The following is a 19,000-nucleotide window of genomic DNA, read 5'->3' on the forward strand; positions in this document are numbered from 1 at the left end:
TCGACATGTTTCTTGCCTTCTGACCCCAACGGGTCAATACCAATTCTTCAGGACCGGTGTCTACAAGGAGTATGGTTATCCTAACTCTAACACTACCGCACGGCCGGTGCGGAGTACCGTTTTGTCACCAGCATTGCTTAGGGTGATCCAGGATTGAAGACCTGGATTGTTGAGACCCCTGGTAATGAGGTCAATTACTGATGGGATTGCCGAAAGAGCACTTCGTTGCTCGATCATAAAGGTGGTGCGCAACTAGCAGTGGTCCTACCCCTGCTCTGGCACCATTTCTTTTTTATCTCTTATGCAATCTTTTTATTCATTTCTCTCCTCAATTCCCCTCCGTGAGCACATTCCTTAATAGGATAAATACAGCAGCAAAGGTGACCAGGGTTGCAATGAAGCAATCATTTACTTCTTTAAATTTGGGTCCAACAGAGGCGCTTCCACCTGCTGCCATGAGTCAGATGAGCTAGAAAGTTAGGAAGAGTGCTTACTTGGCATGTCTGTAAAGCAGAACAGATTAAGAGTCAACAATGAGAAACAAGGACTAGAACTATAGTTTCAGGTTCCACATTGGAGTACACTGTGTAAGGCTAAGCATTTCTATTTAGCTTCTCAAATCTCTTCTCCCTTATCTGCAGAAACAGAGACCTCTTAGAAACATATTCATACAATACTTTACCAAAGTCATTATAAATCTCTCTTTGCACCTTTGGCATGCTACTGATCAAGTTTGTATACAAAGTGTTGGCCTTGAACAAACTCCAGATAAATGAGGTATAGAATTCATTGAAGCTTAAGGGACTGTGGCATTGATAATGTTTCGTCTTAAAGATGTTTGGACCAAAGGAAAATGTAAAAGACAATCTTAACCGTTTTCATAAGAACATAAAAATTAAATAATACATCTTGGACCACTTAGATGACTAAAGAAATAAAGACCACTACTGCTTCTTGGTCAAAAGGCAGTGCAAAATAAAAGCCTCCAAATCAAAATATTTAAAATGACAAGGAAAAGATGTCAGATGAATTACAGATATCAGGTTTTTTTCAAATTGGAGGGAGGTGTGTTAACATATACAATATAAAAACTAATGTATTTTGTAAACTTGGTAAATTCGTATTATTAGTATGCTTGTTATCAACAAACCTTTTTTAATTATCTTGGTAAAGTGGAACCTTGATGACCCTCAATGTTATTGTAAAAGAAAAGAACACACAACTGCTGAGATTTGTGGAGAAGTGACTATAATCCAAAGCAGATAATTTAATTAGCTTTAAAGGTTAAAATATATTAGTGAGAAAATATGAATTATAGGAGAAGCATCAGCACACATTCCGGACATAGATGTCCCACTTTGTTTGTGAACAGGCCATTACCGTTTGACCTGTATCCACTTTACAACTATTTAAAATGGGACTTGAAAACCCTGAAACATATACAGTCACCTTAGCATAAAATGTACCTAAATACGGATGGATCTAATAAATTATGAAACCACCATTTTAATTGCACCTCTCGATCTGTAAAAAGATCCATTAAGGGTGACTGTATGGATTGATAAAATGTGTCTGGGCGCAATGTGGACCACTAGATAAGGTTATCATTTCATCAATAAAACTAATAGGTCTGTTCAATTTATGAAATTGCATAGGTTTTTTGGTAACATTTAGGCAAATTTGATGTTTAATAGTTGATTAAATATCCTAAAACCACTAGAAAGATTACAATTCACTTAGTGTGTTGAGCAGGACGGGGCATGAACTGCGCAATAATCAGAAAATTATATCAGCCAAGGGATGTTCCCACTATCTTTTTGTTTAGCCTTTTGTACCATCACATACTAGGAATGTTCCATGGATAATAAAGGGTCTCCACGCAGCCCTACCATAGACTCTAGTCTTTAATACCACTGATCTAAATCATACTCCACACTGCAGTACATAATTCCCGCATCCATCACAAATTGCTCAAACTCAAAATGACATACCACATTTTTTAGGGGACGGAGTAGCAGTGGCAACCACTTTGTTCCCTGACTTCAGAAAATGAAGCTTGTTGCTGTGCTGCTGAAGCTGAATACTAAACCACAGACAGGCTATAAATGTGCACAGGAAGGCTTGGAAGAGAAGCTTCTGCAGGTTTTGACGGATTTGTACTCCTACAACCTGTACTGGTCAAATGTAGAGGGAGCTCACTTAGTGCTTCAGGGAACTAGTCTCAATATACATGCCCCCAAGGTACCAACTTGTCTAATTATTTAGGTAATCTAGAACTTTGGAATCTTGCCATCTTTCTGCACACCAGCTGTGAAACAACAAAATGAATTGCATCTAAGATGCATAGTTTGAGACACTATAGACATTTTTCTACGTCAGAGTTATTCAAACAGTAAAAACACTAATGCTTCATAGTACTACCTATAAAATATTACATTGCAGTAACTGTATTGACGACATGCAGAAATATTGTGTTAATCTTAACCTGTTGCTCTGTTGGGTTTGTTTTCAGTCGATGAAGAGACAAGAGTGATCATGAAAGCTAAAGCATACAATCTATACACCCAATAAAAGCGGAATGGCGCAACACATAGTCTCCGATAGACATAGCAAAAGAATGTCTGATGAGCAGTATATAAGAAAGGTGTCCTAATTTTTGTTCAAAGATGTAGAGTTACGAACTATAGCATACTCCTCCTATCAGTCTCACTGGGAAGGTCTCCATTCACGAGTCAGTTACTTTTTTGCATTTTCTCATGAATATACTGATTTGTGGAAAATGATCCAACCAGCGTTTCAAATTTCATTCTTTACCAGGAAAACTCAAGAAAAAAGAAATACCAACTTTCCCAGGGCATCATCTACATCCCCTCGACTGGGTTCCTGACCTCGGACTCTCCCACGGCACGTTAAAGGCATGAGTTCATCAGCTGGGTATGCATTATCCTGTAGAATAGAAGAAAGGAAAGCAATAGATAAGCAGTAGTCTCAAAGAAAACCACTTTTTTCAAGACACCAAGAACTTTTCATATAACTGTTGCTTTAAGTTAGGAAATTTCAATATCCAGAGGGGCGACATCAGCAACACTGTAGCCAAAAACATTCCTTCTCTCTTGTAAGGTCCCCCCCACACCTCCTAAAAAAGCTCCACACTAGCCCGGATCACCACCAAAGATGGAGAACTACTAAGAACCCTGTGCTAGTTGGTTGATCAGACCATCTATTGATTGCCTTTGAAATTACTTTTTCTAATACTACACTAAAAAGGTAACGCAAATTAACCACAATTAAATGCCAGAAACCTAAAGTCCATTCACTCAGCTGCTCAGAGTATGGATGTTGATAATAAATTACTGGTACATTCAGACAGTAAAGAGGTGAACTACTAAACAATATCGTCACAGTTTCGGTCCTAGATGAAGAAACTCTAATAATTCTGAAACATTTGAAAAAATCTTTAGCTTGGTTCTATAAAGATCTCAATCAAGAGAGAGAAAAATAGGTATTAAGAATGAATATGGCGACAGACGATCTATTCCTAAACAGAGCACTCTAAAAGTTGGCCAGAAATACTTACAGAAAAACTTTCTTTTAAGAGAAAAGCCTTCTTAAGAAACTGAAAAAAAGCTTACAGATGCAAAATGCAAACCAAATAAGGTGTTTTACTTGATTCATAATAACTCTAAACCACCTCAAAAGGCTATATTGACTTATCAAAATGTGATCAATTTGCTAACTTCTTTGAAAAAACTAGGAAAGGTCAGAACAACATTTTGATTCCAGATAATACAGCCAGAATAGAAATGTGATGGAAACTCATGACAATTTGAGACTCCTTTGAACCTATCTCAGCCAACACTCTTGGGGAAAAACTCTTTAAAAAAAACAAAAATACCTTGTCTCTTATCTAATGATTATGTCTTAACCAAAACCATAGATCCGACAGCTCTTTTTACGGGGCAAAATACTGTTAACTGCCCTTGGGAAAAGAGAATGTTTTCCAATTGCAGGACAGGTTAAAAACTCAAACATTTTGAAAACACAGAAGAGCTTGACAATTACAGGCTGGTAACTGATGAACTCTTTCTGTGGCAATACAATAGAGTATTGTCATTGCACAGTTTAATTTAACATATGAATATTAACAACTTGCTGGGCCCAAAGCAATACGGATTGATAGAGGTATGCTGCAGTAAAATGGCAATCATGTCCGTTAATGATGTGCTTTAAAGGAAAATGAAAAAGGTATTACACATCCTACTTCTACTGTAGGTTCCTAACAGAAGCTTCTCACACACTCGATGGAAAAAATCTCTTCAATATACTCCAAATTAAGGACAGGCATAGAAGACACTGAATGTAAAAGGCATAAAGTAATACAGAGAGATAGAGATCTTAATCAGTAGGAAAGGCAAACAGTGCACATAAATGGAAATACCAGAAGATTCCATACTGGCTCCTACTCTCCTCACTTTTTTATGTAGTACCACCCAGACATATCAGGGAAACATTGCCGAAGGTGTAGGTTCCTGGCGGGGAGTCGCGTCTGTCTGAATTTGACACTGCGTGAAGGTGTTCCCACAACGTCAGATCTGAAGGAGATTTTCTCTCCCTTTAGGAATGTTTTCGCTACTCCTGTGAATTTCAGTGAGTGATCACGGACAGTAACCGTGAGTCGAACTAATTTTTCACATTTAGTGCCCCACGGGAGGGTGCGCCTTAGAGCGCGTACACCACCGGAGGCCTGCCTTTTTATCTATATCTTGGTCCTGACGAATGCTGAGCGTAAAAGCACATTATAACAGCAGAAACATGTTGACTGTCTATCTTCATAAAAGGACACAGGTTTCCTAACATAGAACCTAGCTGGTCCATATACACTGTTTTTACTTAACACAGGTTGACCCTAATTAAATATTTTTTTGGGTACCAACTTTGTGTTTTTTAACTAGCACTCACATATTAATACACTTTTTTGTTTGAGCACTGTTGCACTCAACACCAACCCGCTCCGCTGTAACTCAGGCGTCGTAGCACGCTGGGGGGGGGGGCATTCGGCCACCCCAGCGGGGACCCGATGATGAAGCATGTCACCAACTAGTGGTGAGTGAGGGTCCTTCTTCACACGGAAAGATTTCCCTTCTTTCCTCGAGCGGCTATACTGGGTTTACCTTTTCCCCAATAGCCGCCATCCACCCAAACAATTCCTTGCTTTGGGCTTCACCTGTTTGGGTTACTGGGACTTTAACAACAACCACTCATCTAGTGTGGTTTGTGGTTAATTCTTTTTCACATTTAGTCACTCTTTAGTTGTTTATAAATATTCATTTGGGGTATATGAGTGCCTATTCTAGCCCTTCCTCTCCTGTTGTTTTTTGGTACACGGAAGGGTCCCATCAGTCACGTCATTAATACATGCCAATACTCCGTCGAAAAACTCCCACAGTTCCAGACATGCCCAGACAATATGCAGCATCTCAGCTCCCAACTTCCCACATCAAGGACATTTTCGATTCTCCCCCTCCAAAATTCTGCATTATTTTTCCGGGTGTAAGGTATGCCCTACGTAAGAAATAGTAGTTGATAAGCTTACATATGGCATTGCAAGTTACTGTATAAACATTATTCAATATCTTTGTCCAGTGTGTCTCTGGGATAGGTGCTTCAACATCATCTTCCCGCCTTTGGCGCAGCTCATTTCATGGTGTGTGAATGTGGGTTTCGTCCGTAGACAGGGGGGCAGGTAGCACCACCTGTCTCCAGCGGCGAGCTCAGCAACCACAACTCAGGATGGGTCAGAGAGTCGGGGCTCTGCCGGGAGCACTGTAAATGCGATGCTGTGCATAATTATGCCTTATTAAGGGGAAAATGCACCAATCACTTAATAATAAGCGAACATATTGATATGGTGTACAAATCTTAAAGAGTTAACACCTTTCCTACTAAACTTTAGGTTGCAATGAATATTGCACATAAACATTTAAGGGACTCATTCTCTCCATTTTCTCCATGACCACGAGTCAATGCCTCCTTCATTTACATGGTCTCCCTTTGCACTCTACCTGGAGCACGTGCAAGGAGTACAGTTATCTGTTAGTATAGGAAGGTGAAGAACTATTGTCCAGAACAGTTTCAGCTGACTGCTTTATTGGGTATTTTACAAAACTCCATAGCAAAAACATACAGTGTAAAAACTCCTGACGGCATATAGACTACTCAGTGTTTTATAAATCAGGAAACACAACTATTAATGGTGGCCAAAGGCGTTGCACATATATTCTAATACATCAAATTCTGCATACCAAACTCTGATATCTCCTACCAAACTCAAAACCCCTCAGTGGACCACTGATCTACAAAACAGACCTCCAATATTATGTTTAGGGTTTACAGTTTTCAGTTCAAACTGATGTTAACCAATAAAACACCAATGAAGGAAATATTTGCTTTTCAGTAGAAACTGAAAAGTACCAGCTTTTGCTGCACTTCTACTGCTTTGGTGCCCTCTAGTTTCAAACTAGTATACTGCTGCCTCTGCAATGAATCACTATTTAGTGATGGATGCTTCGTACCCACCTGGGCCACAATAAGCCACTTAGTATGCCCTTTTGGCCATTCACACATTCTTTTGACCATCCACAATGTTTCCAGCCCCCTGAACTTACTTCAACTCTCCTTTTGGTAGCATAGAGGAACTCATGCGTTTTCAGTTCACTGTTCACTACACATTGCTGTATGCTATGAGGTGGCCAGCTGGTTTACAGTGAAACTACGAGTAGGAGCTCAGGCCAGAGTAACCAGCCCCACAGTGAGGACATTCTCCTTAACTAAGAGCTGGATGGAGATTTGATTTCAGAAAAGCTAAGGTATAATGACTGTGGCGACAAAGATGACTGCGCACAAGGATGCATCCAAAATCAATGTCCTCCAAAGAATTGAAGTATTCAACAGGTCTCTTCTCAAGTTTTACACGGTGACTGTCTAAACAAACATATAGAAGGAGCCACCATCCTCTCATACAGAAGGAAAAGAATCATCATCAGTAACTATGTGTAGGTCTGCTACTATTTACACTAGCCCTGGAGCCTTTGGCATGAAAGATACAGCAATGTCATGCGGCACTTCAGTTTCGGACGCAGTGTATATAAATATCGCAATATGCGGACGACATGTTTCTATACGTTAAGAATCTGGAGGAAAATTTGATGCCCTTACTAAGGGAATACATCCAGTTTGAACGGCAATCCGGACTGTGTATAAATTGGTCCAAATCAGCGGTAATTCCGCTAACGCCCAGTACGTACAATTCCCATTGGACTTTCCCCTCATGTGGCAGATGGACCCGATTAAATGCTTCGGAATCTGGGTGCACAGGGATTCAGAGCTGGTGATTTGCGAGAATTATGGGAGAGAGCCCTTGCTAAGTTGGAACACGCGACCCGCTGGATCCGTCTGCCGTTGTCACTGGCGGACCACATCGGGATCCAGAAAATGATCCTTACCGCGTTTTTTGTACCTATTCCTCAATATCCTATCCCACTTGGGCAACAATTTTTTTAGGCAATTAGTCACAGCTCAACACACTCCCGTGGGTGGCCCGCCAAGCGCGGGTCAGCTATAAAGAATTAACACGACCCTATATCCAAGAGGGGTTCAGAGCTCAGGACCTACAATTATATTACTAATGCGCTCAGTACTATGCGCACTACTGGCTGCACCCACATAATTATCTTCAACACAGTGCAGTTGAAAATAATATTTCGCACCCCTCACCCCAGATCACTCTTGTCCTGCAGGTGGTAACTACTAGAGGACCGGGGTGGGTGGGGGAGGGGGGGGGGGGCATGGGGTGGGGGGAGATCAACCCGGTCCTGTGCACCACAGTGGCTTGGTGGGCATGGGGGAAGGGGGGGGGAGAACCCAAAAGCTACAGTAATCGACCTTTAGATCGAAACTTTTTCCCCCGCATACCATCACTCCGCATACAAAAATAACGAAAGCACCATTACTCCGCAAAGCCATTATAACGTTAGGCATTACATCTTATATGCTTTTACCACGTATGCATTTACAACAAAATTAGTTGTAAATGCATGAATGGGAAAATCATATGTTTTTTAAATTTAAGTTTAAGGTAAGTATATGGTTTTGGGGTGTAGTGGTACATGTTTTGGGGTACAGGGGTATTTTAATTGTTCAGGGTGGGTTTGGGTAGTGGGGTGCACAGGGTAATTTTAGGGTATAGGGTGGGTTTTGGTTCAGGGCTAGGTTTAGGTTTTGGGGTACCGGGGTATTTTTAGTGTTCAGGGCTGGTTTGGGGTACAGGGATATTTTTAGGGTTCAGGGTTAGTATGGGTTTTGGGGTACAGGGGTATTTTTAGGGTTCAGGGCTAGGCTTGGGGTACAGGGGTATTTTTAGGGTTCAGGGCTAGGTTTGGGTTTCGGGGTACAGGGGTATTACGGTTCAGGGCTAGGTATGGGTTTTGGGGTACAGGAGTATATTTAGGGTTTAGGGCTAGGTATGGCTTTTGGGGTACAGGGGTATTTTTAGGGTTCGGGGCTAGGTTTGGGTTTTGGGGTACAGGAGTATTTTTAGGGTTCAGGCTAGGTATGGCTTTTGGGGTACAGGGGTATTTTTAGGGTTCATGGCTAGGTATGGGTTTAGGGCACTGTGGTATATTTAGGGTTCAGGGCTAGGTATGGCTTTTGGGGTACAGGGGTATTTTTAGGGTTCAGGGCTAGGTATGGGGTTTGGGGTACAGGGGTATTTTTAGGGTTTAGGGCGATGTTTGGGTTTTGGGGTACAGGGTTTATTTTTAAGGTCAGGATGGTTTACTGTTTAAGAGTGCAGGGGTATTTTAAGGAGTACGGGTGGGTTATGATTATGGGGTGCAGGGGTATTTAAAGGGACCAGGGTTGGATTATTTTTTAGGGTGTACAGGGTAATTAAAAAATATATATATACATATATATATATATATATATATACACACACATATATATATATATATATATATATATATATATATATATATATATATATATATATATATATATACACATATATACATATACATATATATATATCCAGTTTCATGTCCTCCAAACGCACCGGGACATTGGAATCTGACTCCTCGATTGTCATTCGACAGTCAGACAAAGGGGGGGAACGTTGTTATTATGGATGTACAAGACTACCTGGGAGAGGGTATGCGACAATTAAGTAGTACGGAATGCTATGAAATACTTCTATACAGAACATAGAAAGTAGTAATAACATCTATTTTGACATGCTTAAAGAGTGGCGTACTAAAGGCATAATAGAATGGAATGAATATTCTTTCTTTTTGAATCGCAACCCGAAAGTAGCAGTTCTTTATTTGCTGCCCAAGCTCCATAAACATCCAACAAAACCTCTGGGCAGGCCGATTGGGTCCTCGATAAGCTCTCTGTTACAGAACACATCGAGGTATATAGATTATTTCTTACGCCCCTTTGTAGAGATGGTACCTTCGTACCTGAAAGACGGTAGAGATTTCATTAACAAATTGAAAAACGTGGTGTGGCAGAATGATTATCTTCAAATTTCATTAGACGTATGTAGTTTATATAAGTCTATTAGACACCAGGATGGTATTGAGGCATGTCGCAAATTTTTGAAATCTCGGTCCATGTCGTACTTTAACCATACTGAAATGATCCTGCAAATTATGACCACCTGTTCGGAACATAATTACTTTATCTTCCATGAGACCTACTACCGACAAAGACAAGGGACTGTGATGGGCACTTGTTTTGCTCCCAGCTACGCCAATCTTCTTATGGCGAGCTGGGAGCAGCAGGTGTCAAGAACGCATGATCTATATCGCAGCCATGTAATAACTTGGCTGCGATATATAGATCTGTTTATCATCTGGGCAGGTCCGAAGGCTCTTGCTGAGCTCCATTGAAGATCTGAACAAAAATGATTTGAATCTTGTATTACAGGGTCAAATCCACAACCAGAAGATGGTGATCTAACTGTGGAAGTTGCTGGAAAAAAATCTAGTAACGAAAGTCTACCGGAAAGAAACTGCCGGTAATACATTGTTACATGCAGCAAGTGGACACCCTAGAACATTGATCCGCAGTATCCCTTTTGGTGAGTTCCTCCGGGCTCGGAGGAACTGCAGTACGGATGAAGATTTTAGATCAGAAAGTATATGTATGAAAGAACGTTTCAAAGAGAGAGGCTATCATTTTAATGTTGTTGAAGAAGCCTTTTTGAGAGCTAGCAGGATTGAGCACTCGACTCTGCTAGTTTCTAAGGACAAACCAGTGTCAACAAATGAAACTATCAGATGTATTTCTACCTACCACTCCAACTCTTGGCAAGTCCGCAAAAGCTTAGCTAAACATTGGAATGTACTCAGGACTGAGCCTACGTTAGTCTTGGGTGACATTCCTAGTATGACATTCCGCAAGGCAGACTCACTGAGGGACAAGTTGAGCAAGAATGAGATTAGCACCAATATTTGCAGGAATAATGAAATCAAAGGCTTTTTTACATGCATGAAATGCACGTAGTGCAAATATAGTAACAATGTTAAAAAAAGTTTTTTATCCTGTGGAAGAAAAAGAGAGAACCATAGGGAAACATCTTACGTGCTTATCAGAATACTGCATCTACGTTCTGGTTTGCCCTTGTTCTAAAAAATATGTTGGAAGTACGATGTTTCCTGCTAAAAAACGTGTCCTGGAGCACATGAGGGCAATTCAGAATAAAGATCACAATTCACTGATTGCCCGTCATTTTGAAGAACTACATAGCAGTAATCGCAATCTTATAAAAAAATTTGTAATTGACAAACTCCCAGTAATGAAGAGAGGGGGTGACAAGATTCGGAAGTTGCGACAATTGGAAAACCGCTTTTAGATTTAAACACTCTTATTCCTAGAGGTCTTAATTTGGAAGAGGAAATGATATGGCATCTGGGGGAGTAAAACTGTAATTGCCTTGCAAAGCAGACTATTGTCTTTTGCTCAAATGTCTTTTGATTTCTGTTCTTTGTATATGGCTGTATACATTTTTTAAGAAGATTTATGATGCATTGTATTTTATCTGGACTGTTACTCGGTGAGCATCCTGCGTACCACTTGATTTTAACTTTATTAGTTTTATTATTGAGAGCACAATTGTAAGTTGTTATTTCTCACTATCACTAATACTGAGCTATATAATTGTGGTATGCTGTTTATTGAAGATATGAAGTACTTTAGTATCTGACTTAGTCTTTTCTCTTTGTTTAGGCACTGAGAAGTAACTGCTTTCCGGTGCCCTATGCCCACTGGGGATACAACATGAAGCACAATCAATTTGGTGTCTATATAGACTTTCATATAATTTTTTGTCACTTGACGTAACTGACTATTTCAGAGGCAGTATTCTGTATACCCACTGGGGCTATGTCTTAGTTTTAAATTATGTGGTGTAATACTAAAAATGTTTGTATGCATGGAGGAGCACTATTAATTCAGCATAATCAAATCATGCGTGTTCACATGATAACAGTCGTTGAATTTGACTTGTTAATATCTTACTAAGGTGACAACATATATATGCGTATACATGAAATAGAACATGATATAGTTCTTGAGTACAGTTTAAAGTGGCTTATATTCAGTATTATGTTAGCCTATTTACAGCAACAGATTGTTTACCACTACAAGATGGCTGCCAAGTAAAGCCTTACTCAGTCCTTTGTTTATTTTCACTTATGCACGTTCGTAATCACACGAGACTTGTGTTCTAAATAACTTTATTTAAAGTTTGTTAGACTGTATGAAACACCCGTGATCAAGGCGAGTGTATCGCCGAAACGCGTTGGGACTTTGTTCCAGATGCCTGATTTCATGCTGTAAGGAATTTAATAAAGAAACCTTGAACCACAGTTTTAATCTATGGTGGTAATTGACCTCGGAGTGGAGTGCATCGATGTGACTCTGTTACGTCCTGTGATCTTGGAGATATATATATATATATCTCAAAGATTTTCACAACTAGATGAAGAAGGAATGTCCAGGCCAGCTTGTGCAGTTTAACGAGCTTTAATTGTGCATTGTAGCTCATTTTTGGTTAAATCCTGCGAGTCTGTTTACCATTTCACTTATGTCATGTGACCGTATTTGATGCACTAAGTCACTCTCACTCACGCTCGTGACCAAGAGGAAAACTTCCTCGAAACGCGTCGAGTGGAGCTTACTATTAAAGCTTGTTAAATCTTTGATTTATTGGGGACTCGCTACCCCGTCTGGGCCCTCCGCTGCAAGGGGCAGGGGTTCAGAGCGAAACTTCAGTTTTGGATATGGATATGGATATAGATATAGATATATACTGGCGACAAGGGGTCAATAAACTACCTTTGAAATCTACTCGTAGCGCTGTGGAGTTGTCTGTACCTGTTTTTTCTTCGTTGGAATACATTTCCGAGAGGGAGGTGTAGCAAGAGTTTGATTGAGATATATATATATATATATCAGTTTTTCCAAAGGAAGGTTTTTCCTTGTGCACTCCCGTGTGTCAAGATCAAGAAACCACACCGGGTTTAAAGTTGATTAGCAATTTTCTTACTTTATTTTCAGCATCCAGCAAAACCTAACGCGTTTCGGTCTCTACGGAGACCTTGCTCACAGGTTAGTGTGTTGTGGGAACAGTTTGTGTTAAATAAAGAAAAGTGAAAAGGGGTAAACACTATGAAGTTACATCACTTCCTGTTTGTAACATGGTATTTCTGGGACATGTAGTTTTAGTGAATTGACAAAAAACAGCATATTATGGATTTCCTCTGTTTAAACACAAAATAACACAGAAAAATAACAGCCCTATCCGTATTAATCATAATTGCGTTTTAAACGTATTAGTTCATAACCTTGCTTAACCAAATTCCATTAAGGCCCTCTAGTGGGTAGATTCTATGTGCATTCATTTCATATTTCATATGTACAACCGAAGGGACGATTGTTGCATTAGAAAATTAATCATACGTGTTCAGACATATCTTGTCAATTGCAATTTTGGGAAGAGACCATTTTTGATCAAGCCCTCCAGTGGGCAAAAACTATTGTGCTTTTTAGTTCATACATTAACGCTTGATTGGGCATTTAAACTACACATTTTCATATGTCCAGGATAGAAAGCAAATTAAATGTAAATTCAGTAAGTTAAAAAAGAGAAAGAGTTAGCATCAGTTCCTGTCTGATAAATGTATCAAAACTGCTTTACAGGTGGCAATGCAGTTCTTCATCCTGATTATGCCCAAACGGGCTCAAGGTTCGAAAGTTCATGATATGTTTGGACTCCTTTTGCCTCAACACCAGTTCGCGATCACCACCTCTTCGATTTGGTCCAACGCTTTCGATTCCATAGAAAGATAGGGATTTCCAGTCTCCCTTATGTTCTTTTTCCATGTGTCTGGCCATGGCATTGCTGCGATCGCAATTGATGGTTGCACGGACATGCTCCAAAATTCGGAGTTTCAGTTCTTTTTTGGTGCTTCCAATATATTTTTGGGAGCATGGGCACTCCAGGGCATATATCACAAACTGAGTTTTGCAATTGATTAATTGTTCAATTTTCCATGTTTTTTTATTGGCCATTTTTATTTCTTTAGTTGTCTTTGCGATGCAGCATACTTTGCATCCTGAGCATTTATAAAATCCTTTCGGTCTATGCCAGGCTTCTGGTTTTTTTTGCTCTTGAAAGTGGCTGTGAATCAGTTTGTCCTTTAAGTTCTTTGCCCTACGATAGGTTGTATTGGGGTGATCTCCAACAATTTGAGATACTGTGGGGTCCATGTGAAGAATATGCCAGTTTTTTTTGAGAGTTCTTGTAATTGCTTGGTTGGCCGTTGAATGAGTGGTGATGAAGCATATTTTTTCTGGTTCAACCTCTGTTGGTTTTTGTTTGTCCTTCAATAAATCAGTTCTGTTAATCATAGTAGAACGATTGGAGGCAATTTGTATCCAAGTTGGATTGTATTTTCTTTTTAGGAATCTGGTTTTTGCTGAGTCCTGATGTTTTTTATAAAAAAATTCAATTTAAATGAAACATTTTGTTAACAAAATATAAATATGTGTATGTCTATCTCCTCGCAACTTGTCTTGTCGCAGGGGGAGCGCTATGGTGCTGGTGTCATCGTCGGGATCTAGACAGTATCCCGTCAATAATCGTAGCGCAATTATTCCAAAAGAATGATGGCACTCCACTTAGGGAATTTTCAAGATTTTATTTAATCAACTGTGATCGCCTACGCGTTTCGAACTAAGCGTTCTTGATCACGGTAAGTATTCAGACAATTGGCCCCTTTTCCATTTCACATTATATACACATGACATGCATTGCATTCTGGGATTAGTAGTCAAGTTTGGATCATTCAACTAACTTTATCCATATATTCTTTGGATAACACGCTATAATTTTGCGTTTGATTTCGCGCTGTTCATTCTGATCATGTTGCGTTAATAGCGGCGAGTTTAAAATTCTAATCATAATTGCCCGCACTATTAGTATAACTTCATTACGTTATATTATTGTTGTGGTTTTAGGGCTAAGTGCCCTTGTCTCCTGTGCAATTTCTGTCTGATTGTTTAGTGTGCGTGTTGGTAAGCTCTTAGATCGCCTCCCAAATTCTATGTGGCAGTGCGGTGCTACGTGCTCCCTGTGCGACTATGTGTTAACAGTCTCTATCTTTGTAAACTAAGTGTTCCACATTGAAATTAGCATGTGTTGCGTTTAAACAATACAGGGAGCGCTGAAGGTTCCTGGGCTGAGTGCCCTTGCCACCGCAATCATTTGCCACAGATGAATGGGAGTATGTGTTTCTATAGGTGCTTCAGGCGATGTCCCTCTGTATGTGCACAAACAACAAATGTTACAGTTAGAATTCAAATTCAGTTGTCCAGTCCAAACAATTACTCCATCCCCTCTCTCTGTGATCATAAATGAACATGTAATTTGGCGTCTCCATTTAGTCCCAGGGGCTGCATGGTTTTGAATCTCATAATTAATTTGGATTCGAGCCGTCTCAGTTTCAGTTTTCTATCTCCACCCAGTTCATGTTGAGATGCTACGGCCAAGCCTGAATAGGTCCTATCCAGCCATGTTTTTCCGGGATGGCTGACCATATGCTTTGCCACGGCATAGGAAAAGTATTTATTCTGTATTGCACGGATGTGCTCAAGAATTTGTTTCTTTAGGGGACAGGTGGTACTCCCAATGTATCTTTTCCCACAGTAACACTGCAGTAGATATGCAACAAAAGAAGTTTCACAAGTTATAAATTCTTTGACTTCAAAGTATATGCGTATATATATATTCACTGAAAAAAACATAGGTTTCACACACGTTATAGTTCGGAATTAGCATTTAAAAAACCTTGCAAATTCATTGAAAAAACCATAGGTTTCACATGTTATAGTTAGCGGAACATTTCTCTCATACAAAACCTTTGAAATTCCTCCGTTTTAGTTAGCTCAGCTAACTATAACTTGCGCGCCCACAATGCACTGCTGATCGCGTCACATATTACATCACTGATGACATGGTCAGTGACATCACTCATGACATCACTGATGACATCTATAATGTAACGATAATGTATCGCTTTTTGTTGATAATATGACTCATTGCTCTTTTTTTTGACCAGTAAACTTAGGTGCATATTATCAAAGACCGGTGTTGCAATTATCGCTGTTTTATTGGCAAGAAACTGCCGATAAAACGGCGATAATGACCATGATAATACGGCCTTGTTATTTCCCATAGAAGTCCATGTTAACACCAGAACATAGGCTTCTATGGCAATTAACAAGGACATAATACCAAGCCCACCCTCCCAACATTAATAAAAAAACTCCAGACAATGCAGGTACCTGGAGCTGGAAGGTCATTTTACAGATCACCGCCCCAGAAATGTGGCGTTCCCCGCGACGTAAAGGGAAGAGAGAGAGCTCAAAACATATATGTTTTTAAAAAAGACCTGAGGGGTGCCGCTCACGGAGACTGTGGGGAGTAGAACTGTAACCCCCCCCCCCCCCGCATACTTCAAAATAAAACCAGAGGAGTGCCGTTCCCCAGTGCTCGGGGCACTTCACAAGCCCCCATTATGCAAAAAAAATAGCCTCAGAATCTTTCCACCCTGCCCAGTTTCCTTATTTCTCAACTTTGTTCTACTGTTTTCTTGTGACTCTCCTCTCCCGACAAACATGGCGGCCAACACTTCCTGGTTTGGAGTATTGACAGCCAATCAGCATGCAGCTCCTGCTCGTAATTGTACACATTTCCATACATGTACGCCGTGATTTTTCTTTAAAAAATAAAATTTAAAAATAGAGCCTAAACATCCATGTACAACCCCCTGAGCAAGCCTAGAGGGTCAGAATGTCTCTAGCCTACCCCCTTCCCTTATTCCTCAACTTTGTTTTACTGTTTTCTTGTGACTCGGTTCTAGCGAGGCACAAGATGGGCCTCCAACACTTCCTGGTTTTGAGTGTTGACAGACAGTTCATAGCCAATCAGCATGCAGCTCGCGCTTGATGAATCACCCCCAAACTTTCAGGGAAGGAGCAGAACCGAGCAGGCCATTGTCTTGGAGAAATTCGCGAAGATTCGTCCACCGGCGTTAAAGTTATTCCAAATAGAATGTTGTGGATTTCCTATGGAAACTAGGTCCTAACTAGAACTACCTACTGGCGACCGCCAGTAGAGTGTGTGTGTGTGTGTGTATATATATATATATATATATATATATATATATATATATATATATATATATATACATACACATATACACACATTTAAATCAAGTACTTTTACAAAGTATTTGCCTTCACCATGCGTGCCTTTGCGTTGTAATGGCATGCGTGGTAAAGGCATATGCGGAGTAAAAGTCTGCGGGGTCATGGTACGTCGGAGTAAAGGCAATTTTGTTATCAAAAATGCGGAGTAATGGTAGGCGGGGTATTATCCCGCGGAATAACATTATATATTCAGAACTAACAGTATGCATACATTCCTAGCCAAACATCTCCTCTATCATCATATAGTACAAGAACAAGTCTATATCGGACAGAAACCCCGCATTTATTAGCCCAGTCTTTTCTTAGACAAAGGAGAGGGCAGCGTGACAGTAGCTTGCAATAACAGAGCATAGAACACCCCCACAAAAGAAATCTCATGTCCTAAATAGATTATCTTCTGGCGATCTTTGTCATTTATCCGAAGCATAGAACAGCAGGAAGGTCTTAAATTTATCAGCTGCAATCCAGTCTTGAAGGGAAGTTAACATACCCCCATACACATCCTAGTCATGGGGTGGAACTACACAGCAGTAAAGAGAAGTGCCAGGAATTGAAGCAGGGATGCAGGCGAGATGAATAGTAAAAAGTTACTTGTTAGACGAACTTGACGGAAAAGGTACACAGAAGGAATTAGCTGCAGGAAAGAAGGAAGAATTAACAATAGGAATGAATACGAGAAGGAAGTAAATACATTGCAAATTGCTTAGAAGCACTGGAACACAACCATCCCACTGTTTTTTTATTCAGCAAAAAAAAAAAAAAAACACTGATAGCTCCTGATGTAATTTCTTTTTTAACACTAGAAAAAAATCTGAACTTAACTGCAAACAGGAAAGTCCAATTACGACCGACTACGAAGATTGCTGTATTACTGTGTTGCATTTCAATAGTCAAAATAGTGCAAGATGAAAGCAGTAGTGGTCAAAATGCCTAATATTATCAGCAATCTTCCTGTAACTCTATACGTGATCTACAGCACTGCCATCAGATGGGAGCCCTGCCCATTCTTGGGTTAGGCATGCCCATTTTAAGCTGAAGCACGGCCATGTTGTTGTGTATGTCCTTGAAAAGGCCATTTTAGACTTCAAGCGGTACATTCCGGCCCCCAATAAGTGCAAATGACACTAACATCCCACTACCCCTCCCCACAAGCTTCAAGGTTGTACAGTCTGAGATAACACTGTTAAATAAAAGGGAGAGAGTAACATGTATGTCCTTATTGTTACACCATTCAGGGACGGTGTTTGAAAACAAAAAAAAGAGAAATACAGCAAATTGTCCCTTCAGACATTTAACTTTTTCAATGATTTCACAATGGCTTGAGCAGTAAATAAACATCAATGCATTCATGCACCAAAACCTGAAAGCCAAAAAACTGAAGGTGGGGTATGTATGCGAAGAGTGTCCATGAGGAGTGTGTGTTAATCACTAATTTAACTTAATAAAAATAATTATGAGACATTTTATTAGATTTCCATGGTGTTGGAGAGTAGGGTCTGGTTCCTATGGTTACCCCCACTTTTTGCTGTGCTTCACTGGTTTTTCGACTTTAGTATGGCTGTGGCCCTGCTAATCAGGCTAACAGCCTAGCTGTTCTCACTCTAAATTGATACCATGTACCAGGTACATGCCAGACTGTTTACAGAAGCACCCTTGTGAGCCCCTGTGTATGGTAACTTAGGTACCCAGGGCATAGGGACCCCTGAGGCCTACCAGGGGCTGCAGCATGTATTGTGCCACCTCTGGTTAGCCTTCCAAACTGACACCACAGGTCCTCACATGCAGCCTGGGTAAGGTGGTGTAACCCCTTACTTAGATATAGTATACCCAGTTCTGGCGGCGGGGGTAGCATTCCACCATTCTAGAGGGAGAAGACATGTAGTTACTAGTAAACCCGTTTAAAGTTCAACAGAGCCCCAGCATCACAAAATGGATGTTGCTGCCACAGAAACAAGTCTGCCCTCTTGCTGCTGAACTAAACTCCGACAGGGGAGACCTGGACAATAGGTTTCCGGTCCCCAGACAGGCTTTAGTGTATTGGGCCAGGGTGGGTTGCATTCCGTGAATGCTTTTCAGACACAAACTGGGTCACACATGGTGCTCCATGCATTTCCCAGTTCAAACCGGTTGCTGGGGCACTCAGCCCCAGCTCTGGCACAAAACT

At 40.4% G+C, this 19,000-nt stretch overlaps 1 protein-coding gene across 1 annotated transcript in view; it reads right to left on the reverse strand.

Moving 5' to 3' along the window:
• Window positions 1-19,000, reverse strand: part of EDEM3 (ER degradation enhancing alpha-mannosidase like protein 3) — a 570,354-nt gene that overhangs the window by 475,800 nt on the left and 75,554 nt on the right. The window contains exon 3 of the mRNA XM_086957104.1: window positions 2,846-2,946. Within this exon, the coding sequence (XP_086813230.1) occupies window positions 2,846-2,946 (101 nt within the window). The remainder of the gene's footprint in view (window positions 1-2,845; window positions 2,947-19,000) is intronic.

The sequence above is a fragment of the Lissotriton vulgaris genome, chromosome 1_1, assembly GCF_964263255.1.
Source record: "Lissotriton vulgaris chromosome 1_1, aLisVul1.2, whole genome shotgun sequence".
Taxonomy (NCBI): domain Eukaryota; kingdom Metazoa; phylum Chordata; class Amphibia; order Caudata; family Salamandridae; genus Lissotriton; species Lissotriton vulgaris.